Raw genomic sequence first — 17,622 nt, forward strand, 5'->3', positions numbered from 1 at the left:
TCTTTTTCCATGCTAAGTGAAGATCTTCTAAATTAGTGAGACGCCATTTCCTCTCCAACTTACGGGTTATCTGCTTTAAGCTATGAGTTTGTGAGTTATACCACGGAGTCAGGCACTTCTGATTTAAAGCTCTCTTTTTTAGAGGAGCTACAGCATCCAAAGTTGTCTTCAATGAGGATGTAAAACTATTGACGAGATACTCTATCTCACTTACAGAGTTTAGGTAGTTACTCTGCACTGTGTTGGTATATGGCATTAGAGAACATAAAGAAGGAATCATATCCTTAAACCTAGTTACAAGCGCTTTCTGAAAGACTTCTAGTGATAATGAAACTTATTCCCCACTGCTGGGTAGTCATCAGAGTAAATGTAAATGTGATTAAGAAATGATCAGACAGAAGGGAGTTTTCAGGGAACTACTGTTAAGTCTTCAATTCCATACCATAAGTCAGAACAAGATCTAAGATATGATTTAAAGTGGTTGGGTGGACTCATTTACATTTTTGAGCAAAGCCAATGAGTCTAATAATAGATTAAATGCAGTGTTTGAGGCTGACATTCTCAGCATCTGTGGTGGATGTTAAAATCGCCCACTATAATTATCTTATCTGAGCTAAGCACTAAGTCAGACAAAAGTTCTGAAATTCACAGAGAAACTCACAGTAATGACCAGGAGGACGATAGATAACCACAAATAAAACTGGTTTTGGGACTTCCATTTGGATGGACAAGACTAGAGTCAAGCTTTCAATGAATAAAGCTCTGTCTGGGATTTTGATTAATTAATAAGCTGGAATGGAAGATTGCTGCTAATCCTCCGCCTCGGCCCGTGGCTACGAGCGTTCTGGCAGTTAGTGTGACTCGGGGGTGTTGACTCATTTAAACTAACATATTCATCCTGCTGTAACCAGGTTTCTGTAAGGCAGAATAAATCAATATGTTGATCAATTATTATATAATTTACTAACAGGGACTTAGAAGAGAGAGACCTAATGTTTAATAGACCACATTTAACTGTTTTAGTCTGTGGTGCAGTTGAAGGTGCTATATTGTTTTTTCTTTTTGAATTTTTATGCTTAAATAGATTTTTGCTGGTTATTGGTGGTCTGGGAGCAGGCACCGTCTCTACGGGGATGGGGTAATGAGGGGATGGCAGGGGGAGAGAAGCTGCAGAGAGGTGTGTAAGACTACAACTCTGCTTCCTGGTCCCAACCCTGGATAGTCACGGTTTGGAGGATTTAAGAAAATTGGCCAGATTTCTAGAAATGAGAGCTGCTCCATCCAAAGTGGGATGGATGCCGTCTCTCCTAACAAGACCAGGTTTTCCCAAGAAGCTTTGCCAATTATCTATGAAGCCCACCTCATTTTTTGGACACCACTCAAACAGCCAGCAATTCAAGGAGAACATGCGGCTAAACATGTCACTCCCGGTCCGATTGGGGAGGGGCCCAGAGAAAACTACAGAGTCCGACATTGTTTTTGCAAAATTACACACCGATTCAATGTTAATTTTAGTGACCTCCGATTGGCGTAACCGGGTGTCATTACTGCCGACGTGAATTACAATCTTACCAAATTTACGCTTAGCCTTAGCCAGCAGTTTCAAATTTCCTTCAATGTCGCCTGCTCTGGCCCCCGGAAGACAATTGACTATGGTTGCTGGTGTCGCTAACTTCACATTTCTCAAAACAGAGTCGCCAATAACCAGAGTTTGTTCCTCGGCGGGTGTGTCGCCGAGTGGGGGAAAACGGTTAGAAATGTGAACGGGTTGGCGGTGTACACGGGGCTTCTGTTTAGGGCTACGCTTCCTCCTCACAGTCACCCAGTCGGCCTGCTTTCCCGGCTGCTCGGGATCTGCCAGAGGGAAACTAACGGCGGCTAAGCTACCTTGGTCCGCACCGACTACAGGGGCCTGGCTAGCTGTAGAATTTTCCACGGTGCGGAGCCGAGTCTCCAATTCGCCCAGCCTGGCCTCCAATGCTACGAATAAGCTACACTTATTACAAGTACCATTACTGCTAAAGGAGGCCGAGGAATAACTAAACATTTCACACCCAGAGCAGAAAAGTGCGGGAGAGACAGGAGAAGCCGCCATGCTAAACCGGCTAAGAGCTACTTGTGAGATACTTGTGACTTGTAACTTTCTGACACTCCTGGTGTTACTCTTTGACATATGAAAGTCTATTTTCTACACCACAGAGAGTACTTTTGCAATGTAATTGTTGGAGCAGTGTTTACCTGAATTCCAGGGGAAAACCTCATGTGAGGTTCAACCCCATAACTAGTTGGTTATGATGGAATACATCAACATTCACCAAACTGCTATTTGTCACCTTCAGAGTTAAATTACACTTGTAGAGAGTTGAATCAAAACTCTCAGAAGCAAATTTAACAGTAAAGTAAGTCCCTGAAGCTCATTGGTATGAAGTAGGTGAGAGTCTACGACTCCTCCTAGATGGGATGCCAGTCCATCACAAGTTACTTCCCCAACCAAGGCCAGTGTCAATTTACAGCTAAGCACTACTACTGGGACAATGAAGACAAAGTGTCTTATCCAAGGACACAGACCAGGAGCATGACCGAGAACCAAACTCAGGTCCACAGGTCGGTAGCACAATGCTTGTTCCCAACTGAACTACCTGCTCTACTACTCTTAACAGTAGTATTCTGAAGCACCGCTGCCAGGTGAAACAAAGGGCCCCCCTGGACTCATTCAGTTGTTGGGGTCCTCAACACAGAGGAATACGCCAAAATGTCACACCTGATGTTTCCTCACAATGCAAGTGGCCACTTTAGATCACTGCTTAGTGTCCTCATCTCACAGCAAAACACTAAGACACATTACAACAGGATCTGAAAGAGATTTTTTTCTGGACACATATACAACCTCAACTCTGAAGAAATTGTGATGATGTGGAAAATGCAATATTAAACAAACTAACAAACAAAACCACAATGGTCCTTACATTTACTTTGACTTCTATTAACTTCTATTATATTGAATACTGCGTGAACCCAAAATATTTCAAGTTTTGTGTGGCCAACTTCATTTCATTTGTTAATACACATCCATTCCTGCATTTCAGGCCTGCAACGCAATCCAACAACAAAAAATACCATACGTGCACATCAAAGTGAACAGGGTGTTTCGCACGAATGTCTGCCTGAAGGGGGGGTGGGCTGATGCACGAGCACAGCCAAAATTACATTTGTCAGAATGCCCATTTCAATAAAATGTCTGATTTCATTACAGATAAAGACTAAATCACAAATAACTCACCCATTTGTGTTCATTTTTGTCCTACACAAATCCTTTTCTCATTCATTAAATGTGAAATGAATGAATGAACCATCCCTTAGTTATGCTGCTATAGACTTAGACTGCTGGGGGGGTTCCCATGATGCACTGAGTGTTTCTTTCTCTTTTTGCTCTGTATGCACCACTCTGCATTTAATCATTAGTGATTGATCTCTGCTCCCCTCCACAGCATGTCTTTTTCCTGGTTCTCTCCCTCAGCCCCAACCAGTCCCAGCAGAAGACTGCCCCTCCCTGAGCCTGGTTCTGCTGGAGGTTTCTTCCTGTTAAAAGGGAGTTTTTCCTTCCCACTGTCGCCAAGTGCTTGCTCACAGGGGGTCGTTTTGACCGTTGGGGTTTTTACATAATTATTGTATGGCCTTGCCTTACAATATAAAGCGCCTTGGGGCAACTGTTTGTTGTGATTTGGTGCTATATAAATAAAATTAATCGAAAATTAATTGAATTGAATTGATGCATGTCATTTGATGTTTGGCAAGTCCATCGGAAAGTTCTGTGCACGCTCAAAACTTTGAACGCACATGAGACAGGGGAACTTTCTCGATGGTTGCACGTTTGTTTGTCCTGTACTTGTTCACTGCTTGAAAAGTGGACGTCCAGTCGACATTAAGCTGCTTTCACATGTCGACAGCAGAAAAACTGTCACAGCAGAATTCCGTCTGCAGCAGCGGACTGCAGGAGGTGATGTGAGGCGGGGTCATTTTACAATCTTCTCTTCACGTCAGGAAGTGCTGCACTTTACTCAATCTGTCACAGTGTATGCCTCAACTCTCGGACTGAAAACTCTAAAACTGACATCACTGCAATGTGACCACTACCAGTGCACACTGATGATGCCATCACAGGTAAGATGCGGAAGAGATGAGAAAAACATTGTGAAAACTCATTATTTTTTGCTTTTTTTTACTATGTGTTGGGATCACGATATTAATTTATTATAGGGTGGGTATTTAATAACCTTTAAGAAAAAAAAAATCATTTAATTCAGGGGGTGTGTTGAAACAACTTTCTGCAAAAAAGGGGGAGGGGCTGATGCTCGGCCAGGGGCGGTTTTCCATGTGGATACAGTAGGAAATTTTCATGTGCTAAGTACTACTTTATAAATTTGCAGACAGCTTGTCAATCCAATGTGTGTGGGTGTGGGTGTGTGTGTGTGTGTGGGGGGGGGGGGGGGTCAGTTCTCAAAGCAAAAAATTACTCCCCCACCCTCCTCCATTTGAAAATTCCTGGCTACAGCCTTGACCGTTCTGTATGTGTGTGCACATCACACCAGGATTGAGAAACTTTTGTGAACTTAATTTGCTGACAGTTCCTGACTGTCTGTTCTGTCTGGATACACATGCATGCATGCACACTCACACACACACACACACACACACACACACACACACACACACACACACACACACACACACACACACACACACACACACACACACACACACACACACACAGTGCAAAATGCTGCAGGCAAGAATTGTCAGTCCGGCTGTGAAATGACTGAAGAAACCGATGCATGAAACAATTAATATTCCAAAAGTCTCCTCTTTGAGTTCTCATAATAGGGGCCACAGTTGGCAGAGGGGTGAGAGCGGGAGATGACAAGAGAAGCACATGAGGACAACAAAGAGATCCGACCTGCAGCAGAAATGCAGGAAGACACTCCAGAACGTGAGAGAAATATTAGTAAGCACACAAGGCTGTAATCTGACATTTATGGGACAGTAAAGTCTTAATGAAGGGTCACAAGGTCATGCGTAAAGTGATGGCAGAAAGCCCCCATGTGCATCTTCCAACTAATCACAAACTGGAGCTAATTATGAAGCTGTGCAGAGAGAAAAACTGAGGGAGAGACGGGATGTGACGCAACACCTGTGGATTGAAGTGGATAATTCTGCAGCAGCAGCTAAAAAACAAACACTTTTTAAAAACTATTTTATTTATAATTACGTCATATATGCATCATCAGTGCAAAGCAGAATGACGCAAATCTCCTCCTATCCTCATCCAGAATGTGGCACCTGCATCAGCCGACCGCAAAATAAAGAAACAATCACAATTCCACATGGCTGAAAACACATAACACACAGCAAATAATAAGAAGAATTTAAAAAAGAATAAAATAAAATTTAAAAAAAAATCTATGAAACTCACCAAAGTTTGCTGGTACTGCAGGGTTTGGCTCTCGGTTTTGTCCTTCACCATTGCCGCAATCCCCTCACTAACATCCATCCTGACACTCATAAGAGCGCAAAGAGCTGCTGCGCTCGCTGGTGCGGAGGCGCAGTCAGAGCTGGATGACAAGTCATGTGCGGTGAACCGGCTCTGTTCGCGGCAGCCTGCCTGCCTGCACGGTGAAGCTCCGCCGCGGCCAGAAGAGGAGCCGAAAGCCTGCTGACGGAGGAGCCAGTGCGGTGCAAGACAGCACCTCCTCCTCCTCCTACACTCCCACCCCCCACCCGCCTGTGGGAGCCTCCAGTCACTCCGAGACGTTAAGATATTTATTCCTGCTTTAACCACAGAATGCAAGTGTGTTTGAGACGTATGGTGTAGGGGAGACCGGGACAATCGTTACCATTTTTATAATAATAATAAGTATTATTAATAATACTTATTATAATTAATTAATCATTATAATAGTTGCATAATGCATAATAACTACTACTACTACTATTACTAAGTACATAATAATAATAACAACAATTATTATTATTATTATTATTATTATTCATGCATTACATTCACCACAATATGGAACTGCTTTGAGATCTGGATGGCAACCACCTGTGCTTTGGAGGCACACAAAACTATACCTACTGTTGTTTTATCAGATGAAACATCAAATCAGAGGACTGATAATTCTGATATTTATAAAGGTGTCCAATACTCCCTACAGCATATTGGAAAAATCGACCCAGAATGCATTGTCTTGTCAACAACCTGCCAAATCCCAATGCAGATCTCTGTTGGTTCAGCTGTGGTGACCCTGCAAATATGGGTACAGTAAAAACAAAAGCAAAAACAAACAAAAAAAAAAACAATTTGTCCAGTCTGGTTTACACTTACTGGATATATTTTTATTGCTGGCTGCACAAGTTAGAGTGCAACCGGAAAAATGGGTGAGTGAAAATAAGGTAAATAAGCCAATATTCAGCTGAAGTCCCCCGCTTATTGTGCTGACACGGCGTGGTGGCAAGTTAAAGAAATAAACACAGACGGATGCATGGAGTCCATTTCAGTGGTCCCTCTATTTCATGGAGGGGGACAGTGAAAACAAGTGGAAACAGGCCAAATACAGGTAAAACCTTGTTAAGATGGGGTCCACAAAATTGAACTGTGAGTTAATGAGGTTGACCAAAAACATATAGTAGTGTTTACACAGTAGTCTAAATTTTTGAGGTCAGTCGATCGTGAGTAAAGCCAAAACGCGAGTTACGCATACACAAGTTAACAGGTTCAACTGTAATATAGGAAAGAGTAGTTTTCCATTCATTTTTATGTGCGACCTTCACCCTCAGGTCCAAGGCCAAATGCAGTTGGCTCAAGGGAGCTTGAATGAATTATTTTCTATAGGTGTTCAATGCAAATTTAGGCTTTAGAAAACAAATTTGGTGCTGAGAAAGCAAAATATACCAAAAAGTTTGATTTTTGGTAGCCATCTGCATGTTTGACCTTAACCCTGAGGTTCAAGGTCAAATTGCAGTTGGCTCAAGGGAGCTGGGATGAATGATTTGCTATAGATGTTCAACACAAATTTGGGGCTTTAGAAGGCAAAACATACCCAAAAAGTTCTTTTTTTTATCCATCTGCATGTTTGACCTTAACCCTGAGGTTCAAGGTCAAATTGTAGTTGGCTCAAGGGAGCTGGGATGAATGATTTGATATCTGTGTTCAATGCAAATTTAGGCTTTAGAAGGCAAAACATACCCAAAAAGTTCATTTTTTAATCCATCTGCATGTTTGACCTTAACCCTGAGGTTCAAGGTCAAATTGTAGTTGGCTCAAGGGAGCTGGAATGAATGATTTTCTATAGGTGTTCAATGCAAATTTAGGCTTTAGAAAACAAATTTGGTGCTGAGAAAGCAAAATATACCAAAAAGTTTGATTTTTGGTAGCCATCTGCATGTTTGACCTTAACCCTGAGGTTCAAGGTCAAATTGTAGTTGGCTCAAGGGAGCTGGGATATATGATTTGCTATAGATGTTCAACACAAATTTGGGGCTTTAGAAGGCAAAACATACCCAAAAAGTTCATTTTTTTTAATCCATCTGCATGTTTGACATTAACCCTGAGGTTCAAGGTCAAATTGTAGTTGGCTCAAGGGAGCTGGGATGAATGATTTGATATCTGTGTTCAATGCAAATTTAGGCTTTAGAAAACAAATTTGGTACTGAGAAAGCAAAATATACCAAAAAGGTTCTAATTTTTTATCCATTGGCATGTTTGACTTTGACCCTGAGTTTCAAGGTCAAATGTATGATGCTAAAGGGAGCCAGGATACATGATTTGCAATAGGCATTCAATACAAATGTAAGCTCTAGAATTGATATTTGGAGAGAAAAAGTGGTATTTTGGGGTGAGACGGTGGGTGTCCTTGTCAGCTGTTTATCTTAGATGACCTTGGAAATCTACATCAAGGTCATATGCATAGATGTCTCATTTATGTCCATTTACAATATGATACAGGTAGGTAATGGAACAACAAGGAAATCTAGGTCAATCTAAATGTGAAACAAACACACGGATGGATGCACGCACAGTCCATTTCAGTGGTCGTCCGTATATCATGGCGTGGGACAATAATAATTATGTGGCTTCTACGGTGCCCCAGATGTGACTATATGCAGTAGGCAGAATTACACAGATTCATATTTGACAGGCCCAAGCATTTCTATTTCAAATATGCTGCTCACTTCCAGGTTGAAATATTTAACTCCCCTGAGACTCAAAGCCTGTGAACATACAGATAAAACTTTTCTGCACCAGACTGAAGCTGACAGGCTGTTGGCAAGGCAACCAGTTCAAAGTGCTGGACCTCAGGCGCCCGAGTGAAAACTGGGCACTCTGAGACCACTGGGTTTGGTATTTCACCCACAAACACTCTCAGAAACACACTCGTTCACTCACATTGTAAATACCACAGGAGTCATGCACGTCAGGTTCACAGGCTCGAGCCTGAAGCCTAAAGACAGTCACCGGCTTCGTTTTCGTGGCCCAACAGCAGCAGAACCAGGTGACCTGCAGACCAAAGACAGCCTGGTAAACCAGACCCGTTCTCTTCACAAAAGGGTTTTGTTCCCGTCCCATTCACTGTGTTTTCCTCTTGTACAAACCAATCACAACCATTTATCTCATATGGGCGCTGTGCGTTGACTCACTGCGGAGCACCAAAGAGCTGAACAACAACCATCATGGCTGCTGCTGGTGTGAACCAGTTATTTGAAACAGCTCTCATTTCTGTTTGGAACAATCTGGACAATTATCAGTTATCAACCCTGAAAGCAAATTTACGTTTACGAAGAAAAAGCCAGCCGGGGCCTGTGGGAAGGACACTCTGACACACTCCCTGATCTGGACATATTGGACATATTGGTAGGCGCCAGTCCGTCCAATGGAGCATCTGTAGGGTGCCCCCCCACCACCACCACCACCACCAAAAAAACCCCCCCCAAACCCATAAAAAGTGTAATAAATCCTACAAAGCTCCAGCAAATTTCTTGAAATTTAAAAAAAAATTGTTGGACTTAAACTTCAGTCTGGGTACGATCATTCCCCAAAGTTTCAGTTATCTTGGTCGCTTTGCATAAATGTCATGTTCTTTTAAATTTGTGCTCCAAATGGTATGATTTGTTGGCAAAATAGGCCTCCAGGCAAAATGTCTTTTCCTTGTTTGGCCAAGATATGTTGGGAAGATGAAATTTGCTGGACCTTTTTAGGATTTATTACAATTTTTGGGGGGGTTTGGGGTTTTTTGTGTGTGTGTGGGGGGGGGTCACCCAGTACCAATCTGCCTGAGGTGTGTGACAAACATGAAAATTACAAATGTATGTATTTATTTACTCTTGATTTTTAAGTAAACAGGAGTATTTCTACTTGCAGCTACGACTGAAAGTATGTGTCAGCAAACAGCTGTGACATCAGTCGTCACTTGTGCCGATGTTGTGCCTGGAAAATATGCCGTTTGTGCCTACGACAAACAGTGGTAGTTGGGCAACATTTGGTCAATGTCAGAGGAAGAACAAGATGTATGTAACATTCATCTGTCCTCATGGTCCCTCCGAGAGCTACAGTTGGCCCACTGAGGCGTCACTTACATCTACTGGCAATCAGTAAAAACTCCCTTCTAATATCAAAAAGGAAATATGTTCCTTGTTCAAGCTTGTAAAGTAGTTTAATTTTGTAAATTGAGGGCAATTACCACACACTGTACAGTGTATGCCTTAAAACAGCATTTCCTTTTGCAGATACCCAAATAAAACTAGTTTGGTTAAAGATATTTTGTGTTTTTATCAAGAAAGACATGCTCTATCCAGTGATATAATTCTTTTTATGGTACAGTTTGTCATAGCTGGGCAATATGTATTTGAAAAATTTGTATAAAATAATTTTTTCAAATTGTAATGCCTCATCAATCACAAAATTTTATTTCTTTCTCACATGTTTCTAACTCCTAGACCTGGTCAAGATCTTATCTAATCTAGATGATATTACTAATATATCTGATCATTTGAAAGACCCCACATGCTTCATTGTGGAGATAAAGAGGGTCAAAATTGCTCCGAAGCACAAAAGAAAATATTTTTATCCAAATTTTCGGAAGCTGTCATTTAAAAAATATTGTTCATTTGACTAGTTAATTTTAAGGTTAAACAGTACTAATGCCATAAAACAATCTCTGAAAATTGCATTATTTTACAACAAGTAATTCAAAAGTTATCTCTGACTGAATATTGCAAGGTTTTTGTTTTTTTTTTAGAATTCCTCGATTTTGACAGAAAACCTTCAGGATCTCCCTATCTCTAAAACTAATAAAGATGGAAGCCTAAAATTTTGCACGTGTTATTGGACCCTAAAGCAATATTTCCAGAAAGTCTGAGATCATAAGGTGTGGGGTATCTGTTGATTTGACATGAAATCACCCAATACCCAATCACCCCCCCAAAAAAATCACCCAATTTTAAAAATTACTTTAAAGGAGGTTATTACTCAAAGTACGTAAAAGCAAGAAACTACACCTGGACCCCAGAGGGTTAAAGTTTGCATCATTACTTCTCCTTTCACAGATGATTCTAGCTTGTATGACATCCTGGGCAAACGCTACTCACCATAAACTATAACTTTTTAACTTATTTTTGATACTTAATGTTTGAATATTTCATCTAATGGTTGCTCTTGCAGTTGGACTGAAAAAATGTACAGCAAACAGCATAGTAAGAGGCTATATAATGGCCACTTCACACATAACACGAAGTTGGGTGAAAGAAGCAGGAAATGGCTGAAAAAGAGCGATAAAAACTGAACTGGCGATCCGCAAAAAATTCCACCTGCTGTCGGGAGGGACACAGGATGGGACAGGTGTCAACTATCCGGTGAGGACGGTTTCATGCATGCTTGTGTGTGCGCACACGAACACAGTGCGAGCATGTGGAAAGTGTGACACCACATCGCGCTCCCACAGCAGTGAAAGAATTAGATGCTGGACATATGTACATAAATCAACAGAAAAATGGAAGCCCACAATAATGAAAGAGCAGAAATTCAGAACATTATAGGAACAATGAATGCACTGTTTAAATGTAACACAATCATATTACTGGTGATGAATCTGTCCTCACTGTAAAAAAAACACAGTCTTGTTATAAAGAGCAGACAATCCAAGCATCATCCTCCTGGTCCTCTGTACATGACCCATGGTCATGGACATAAACAAGGTAATGGACTGACATGAATGAAGCAGTGCTCATATCATGTCCACATCAGCCAGCGCAGTGTGTTCAGCTGTCCAGCGAGCAGCGCACCAAAGGACACCACATCATATGGGCCATATCTCACATTCGGATCACCAGTGGGTGTTCACATGATCAACCTTACCTTTTCACATGGGGCAGCCTTCCTGATGATTTGCGCACCTACCTGGTTGCTGCTGCCTGTTGAAAAGGCGATTATATGTCTTTATGTATTTCCATGTGAGGACAGCGTGCCGATGAATGCGCCTCACAGTGGAGTGTTGTGAGGTGATATTCTGAATGGCATGATATGTGTTCCCCAGCTGTGATTTGCAAGTAAACAGTGCCCAACAACTGCTGCTGGCGCAGACACGCCACCTCTGCGGACCAACTCAGCTCACAGAAAAAGTCTTACTTTCTGTTCCTTTGTTCTGTGATTATTTATTTTATGTATTTGTTATGTATTATGTATGTGATCTGCTTGGGACTCCGGCGAGGGTGGTCGCATCTCCTCCTCTCTCCTCTATCTCTGCTCCAACCTTCAAGTCCCTACTTCACCAGACTGTGAATTCTTCAAACTATATTGGATTAACCGTAGAATTGATCAGCTGGTCTCTGAACACTATTGACACCATTTTTTCAACAAAGAAATTAAGGCTGGAGGACCCTGCGTGCCCAGATGGAACCTACCCTGCGGGCTATGTTCTTAACGCCTGGGAGAAATGGGGTGTCACATGCTTGGTGCCATTCTCTGTGGAGGACATCAAAGATCTATTTATATTTATTATATTATTGTAGGAGGGCTGGTACTTATTGGTTTATGTGCTGCCCTGACCTACCGGAGAATTGGCAAGACGGCTGCCACCAGAACCATGACCCCTCACTTGTCCATCATGATTAATGATTTGGACAAGGCGATACATTCTCAGACGGCGTTAACCCTTGAACTCAGATGCAAATTGGATAACATCTCAGAGCAAATGCACACCTTGCAAAGGAAGATGTCAGAGACCAGGGAATACTCATAAATTTGATCTGGTTGTTCATGTGAGCTGCAAAGGTGTTTTCATTGCTCAACCATAAACATGGCAGGCTTATCAGCCTCTGAAGGACAAAACGCCCTGTTGTTTTCCTCCAGAAGAATTTCTACAGCCTTGGTGAACTATTCGGCTGCCTTCTTTCTTATCTTCTTCAACTCCAGCACACACGGACAGAAACTGACATAATCTTGCACATGGACAGAGACTGATACACATGCTCTCACCCCCCTACCTCCTCCTTTGTGTTCCTGTCCCCATCCCCCACCCCATCCGGCCCCCGCTCACCACTCCCTTCCCCCTCCGGGGTATAGTGCAGCTTTAGCTGCTGTAGCTCTCCATTCTCCCCCAAGCTGGCGGCTGCGGCTCCCCCCACACTCACATTGCCTCAATTCAGATAACAGACTGTTTCAAAGTTTAGTGCACATAAACAATGTCAAATGTATATGTGTTGTCTTTAATTCTGATGTGTGCCATTATTACGGTAAACAAGTAATAATTGTGGATTAATTGCTGTATCTTGTCTATGGTAATTGAAGTGTGGACATAATCTTGTTGTTGTTGCACTCATGTAATGACAGTGACAATAAATCTTATCTATCTATCTATCTATCTATCTATCTATCTATCTATCTATCTATCTATCTATCTATCTATCTATCTATCTATCTATCTAGTTATTGTTGTATTTATTTATTTGTCCTGCCTCTGTTCTCTGTGTTTTAATTTAACACGTTGTGTGCACTGACAGTGACAGTGAGTCGCTGGCCAGTGATCAGCTGACAGGCGCCCTGTGTCCACAGCACTATGAACAAAGTGATCACACATGAATGAGTTCATGCCTTTCTCCTTAGTGTATGTTTTTATTTATTTTCCACCTTTCTGTCTGTCATGCGGACTAACTTTACATGGTGGAAGTGACATTAGTCTGGCCGGCTAGCTGATGCCAAAGTCACACCGGGCCATGCGTGTTCAGACATTACTGCTGGTCCCCGTGTGATCTTGTCTCTACGTAATTATCAGCATGTCATGAGAGCATGAGAGCCCGCCCATAGATGTGCATTGCGTGGAGTGTTGTTCATGTTGTTCATGGCACAATATGTGTTCTGCAGCTGAGTTGTGACTACACAGTGGTCAGCTGTTCCAGCTGGATATTACAGCCATCCAGATGCGCACTGTGCTGGACAGCAATCGCACCCTGGCCAGCTCAGCTACATCTGACAATGTTGAATCATTGTGTGGGTGTGTGTGTGGGGGGGGGGAAGACACTCACACACCATTTGTGCTGCGGGGAGGGCCACTTGCACACCATTTGTGTTGTTTGGCAATGGCACACTTGTGGGAAACTTAGAAAATGTGGGCCATTCGCACAGCCGGCTCGAAAGTGGTCGCCTGCACTCTACTTGTGCCGGCTGCGTGAATAGCCCCACCTTTTCTAAGTGCCCCGCGAGTGGTTTTGGATGTTCGTGGATGGCACCTGGACTCCTGCCGAGAGCGGGTCAAATAGCCATTTGTCCGGGATTCGCCGACATTTGGCTGTTGGTGTGAAAGCTGCCTTGATCGCACCATTGGGCCATGGTTTGACATCGTCAATGATTTCGTTCAGCTGCTCCGCCGCTGCACGATATGTCCAACCTGTGTTCAATACGCCGTGCGAATGCTGCAAACACAATCGGATGGCACTGTGAACTCATCTTGCATGGCATTCGAATGGGTTTCCGTCACGAGAGGCACGCGAATGCAGAGTGCATGTGCTGTGCCCGAATGGTTGTGGTGACTACTGTACGAGGCGTTCAAGGCGGCTCTGATTTTGCCCCAGTCGGCTTCAGTTGTGTTATGTGTGAAGCGGCTGAAAGACTTGTACTAATTAACATTAGCCCCTACATACTATCTAGAGATGGGAATCTCTGGACACATTACATTTTGATTCAATTATGATTCAGAAGGCTCTGATTTAATTATTAAATGATTATAAATGCATTTTTTTCTGCAGTACACAGGCTGTGCTGCACTACTGCATGTTGTACTTGTGTCTGAATATTTAAACAAGAACACACGTTGAGATAATGATGAAACTTTGTTACAATACTGACACTCTTAAACTGCAATAAAACATGACACACGACGTCTGTTCTCATCTTCTGCATGAGTAGCATTATGAGATTGATCTCTGGCCCCCTCCGCCTCCTCAGCGGCTGGGGCACATTGTGGCTTTCTTTACTTTTAGACAGGGTTGTTTTTGCCATGTATGACACCTTCTCAGGCAGCAACAAGTACAAGTGCCTGCATGAAATCGATGGCGCTCACTCGCCACACTGGGATGTGGATATGGAGTCGATGTGATAGTGAAAGGGTCAAAAAACCAGTTTGCACTTTGTGTCTTTTTTTTGCAAAGCGCTTGTGCCACCCCCTCTAAATTGCCACCCTGGGCCGATGATTACAGATGTATCTAAAACAGCAACAACAAAAAAAATCAGAATATCGTGAAAAAGTTCAATATTCTTTGTCAGGTATTTCAGAGAGTGAAAATTTTCCATATTCTAGTTTCAATACATACAAACTAAAATGTTTCACTTATTTTTTCTATTTTGATAATTACGACCTACGACTCAAAAAGAGAAAATGCATATCTCAAAATATTAGAATATTTCAGCAGATCAGTTTAAAAAAACAGATTTATAATACAGAAATGTCTGTCTTTTGATAAATATGTCCATTTATGCACTCAGCACATTTGCAGCTACTTTTGAATGAATTCCTGCATCAGTGCGGTGTGTCATGGAGATGACCAGCCTGTGGCACTGCTGAGGTGTTCTGGGAGTTCAGGATTGTCTATGGCAGCTGTGCCCCTGCTCCTGGAGGGTCCCCTGCCCTGCATGTTTTTCTAACACTCCCTGGACGTTTTCCACATCTACCTATTCAAGTCACACCTGATTTTTTTAAAGTGGTGTCTTCCAGCTCTTGATTGCACGGACAGGACCCTCCAGGAACAGTGTTGGGCACAGCGGGTCAATGGGAACAATCAAATACAGCAAAACCACAGTCAGCAAACCAGTAACTAGTAGTTTTCACACTGTGGGCAGATGTCAAGTCCAGCTGGAAAAGGAAATCAGCATTTTCATAAGGTTTGTCACCAGAGGGAACAAAACCTCATTGACGTTGGACATGATAAAACACAGTGGACCAACACCAGCAGATGACATGGTACCAAATCATCACCAACTGTGGAAACTTCACACTGAACTTCAAGCAGCTTGGATTCTGTACCTCTCAACTCCTCCTCCACACACTCGGACCTTGGTTTCCAAAGGAAATACTAAATTTACTTTCATCTGAAAAGAGGACTTTGGACTACTGAGCCCAGTTCTTTTTTCTTTAGCCCAGGTAAGATGTTTCGGACATGGTCACTGATTCAGGAGTGACTTGGCACCAGGAATACAACACTTGTAGCTCATTTCCTGGACACATCTCTGCATGTTGGCTCTTTATGCACTGACTCCAGCCTCAGTCCACTCCATTGGAAGCTCCTCCAAGTTCTGGAATCAGCTTTGCTTGACAATCTTCTCAAGGCTGGCAGTCATCCCTGTTGCTTGCACATCTTTCCAACCACACTTTCCTTCCAGTCAACTTTCCATGACTATGCTTTGATCTAGAACTCTTTGTACAGCCAGCGCTTTCAGCAATGGCCTTCTGTGGCTTAATGTCCCTGTGGATGGAGTCTGTGAGCATCTTCTGGACAACTGTCACGCCAGCAGTCTTCCTCATGAGTGTGGTTGTGTGTTCTGAAGCAGATTTGAGATATTCATGTATTTGTACTACATAAATAGTGATTTGAAATCAAATATTGTAATATTTTGAGATGTGCATTTTCTATTTGTTTTTGGAGCAGGAGGCTGTAATTGTCTAAATTAAAATTGAACAATAACTAAAACATTTTAATTTCTATGTATTGAAAATAGAACATGTAAAACTTTTGCTCTCTGGAATACCTGACCAAAAATATAGAATTTTTTCATAATATTCAAATTTTTGGAGATGCACCTGTATATCCGGTTGTTAAATGTGATGTAATGCATCATGTGATTTTCAACTTCCGGCTCCAAACAAAAAAGGTGCGCTGTCATTAACATTGAGAACTGCACTGAGACGATCTGATCAGGCTGCACTTAAACCGTTGCACACGGACAACAGCATTACCATCACAACATAAAACTCTTTGTATATTGTGCCTAAAACTCTCCTGGATATATTAACTGGGTTTTTAGACATTGTTACTGCGTTTGTTTTATGTAAAAATGTGAGAAGCTCAGGTCGTTTCTTCGTTATTTTCAATGGGAGTTTCTGTGAGCTGCGATCGCTTCCTGTTAATGTCATTCGGGGGGAAAGTGAAGTTTGCACTTTAACGTCCTGTTTATTGCAATAAATATTTTTTTATTAACAAACAGACATGTATATTTTACCTGTGCATAATAAAATATATAAAGTAAAAGAAAAAAAAGTTTTATTAAGTGTTCATACCTTAGAAACAGACGAATGTGGTTAAAGGAGGTGGAGGCGAGAAGGGAGGGACGGAGGTTTACACACACTGTAAAAAACTAAACTTTTACTGTAGATCCTTAAAAGGATCATAAAGACGTAACTTTAATTGTAAACTTGCAAGTCTTTGGACCCGGAAACAGATTTATCACATGAGGCGTTACGTCAGAGCTTAACAACTGGATAGGTCATTTAGCTGCCTGTGCATTAGAGGTGGGCGGATCGATCCTAATATCGATAATATCGATACCAACGCTGGTATTGATAGTGACCGATCCTCGTGTAAAAAGATCAATACTCAAGCTTTTTTCCTCTCCCGCATGCACTGACTGCTGCGCACGCAGATTCATCAAAGTCTACTCTCTGTCTGTAAGAGCAGAGCTGCGCTGTGTCACACAACACGGAGCAGCGCACGCTCCCTCCTCTGGTCTTTTGTGGTGCGCTGTCACATGGGTCAGCGGCGCCAGCCAACAGCCATGCAGGTAGGCTCAGCCTGGACCGCCCACTCAGCGCTGTCCTTGAGTCACCCCTCTACCTCAGGAGATTTTGTTTTAAGTTGTGTTGAGTGATTTTTTTTTTAAACAAAAATGTTGATTGTGTTAATGAAGTATTTTGTTGTCACGTACAATGTTTGGCGAAATGCTATCGTAGGTCTTTTGGATCCTTTGGCTCTATGAAGCATAAATATGAAAAACTATCGGTATCGATATCAGTGATACTGGGCCTGTATTTACTTGGTATCGGATCAATACCAAAATTCCCGGTATCGTCCACCTCTACTGTGCAT

At 42.3% G+C, this 17,622-nt stretch overlaps 1 protein-coding gene across 3 annotated transcripts in view; it reads right to left on the bottom strand.

Moving 5' to 3' along the window:
• Positions 1–17,622, bottom strand: part of clcn2a (chloride channel, voltage-sensitive 2a) — a 150,913-nt gene that overhangs the window by 132,268 nt on the left and 1,023 nt on the right. For 2 of the 3 annotated variants that reach the window (XM_034182673.1, XM_034182672.1), the window contains exon 1: positions 5,471–5,701. The exons of the other annotated variant lie outside the window; for it this stretch is intronic. In XM_034182673.1, coding sequence (XP_034038564.1) covers positions 5,471–5,560 — 90 coding nt within the window. In that variant the 5' untranslated portion in view covers positions 5,561–5,701. Of the gene's footprint in view, positions 1–5,470; positions 5,702–17,622 lie in introns of those variants that run through there. 3 annotated transcript variants of the gene reach the window in all.

Source organism: Thalassophryne amazonica, chromosome 12 (assembly GCF_902500255.1).
Source record: "Thalassophryne amazonica chromosome 12, fThaAma1.1, whole genome shotgun sequence".
NCBI classification, from domain to species: Eukaryota; Metazoa; Chordata; class Actinopteri; order Batrachoidiformes; family Batrachoididae; genus Thalassophryne; species Thalassophryne amazonica.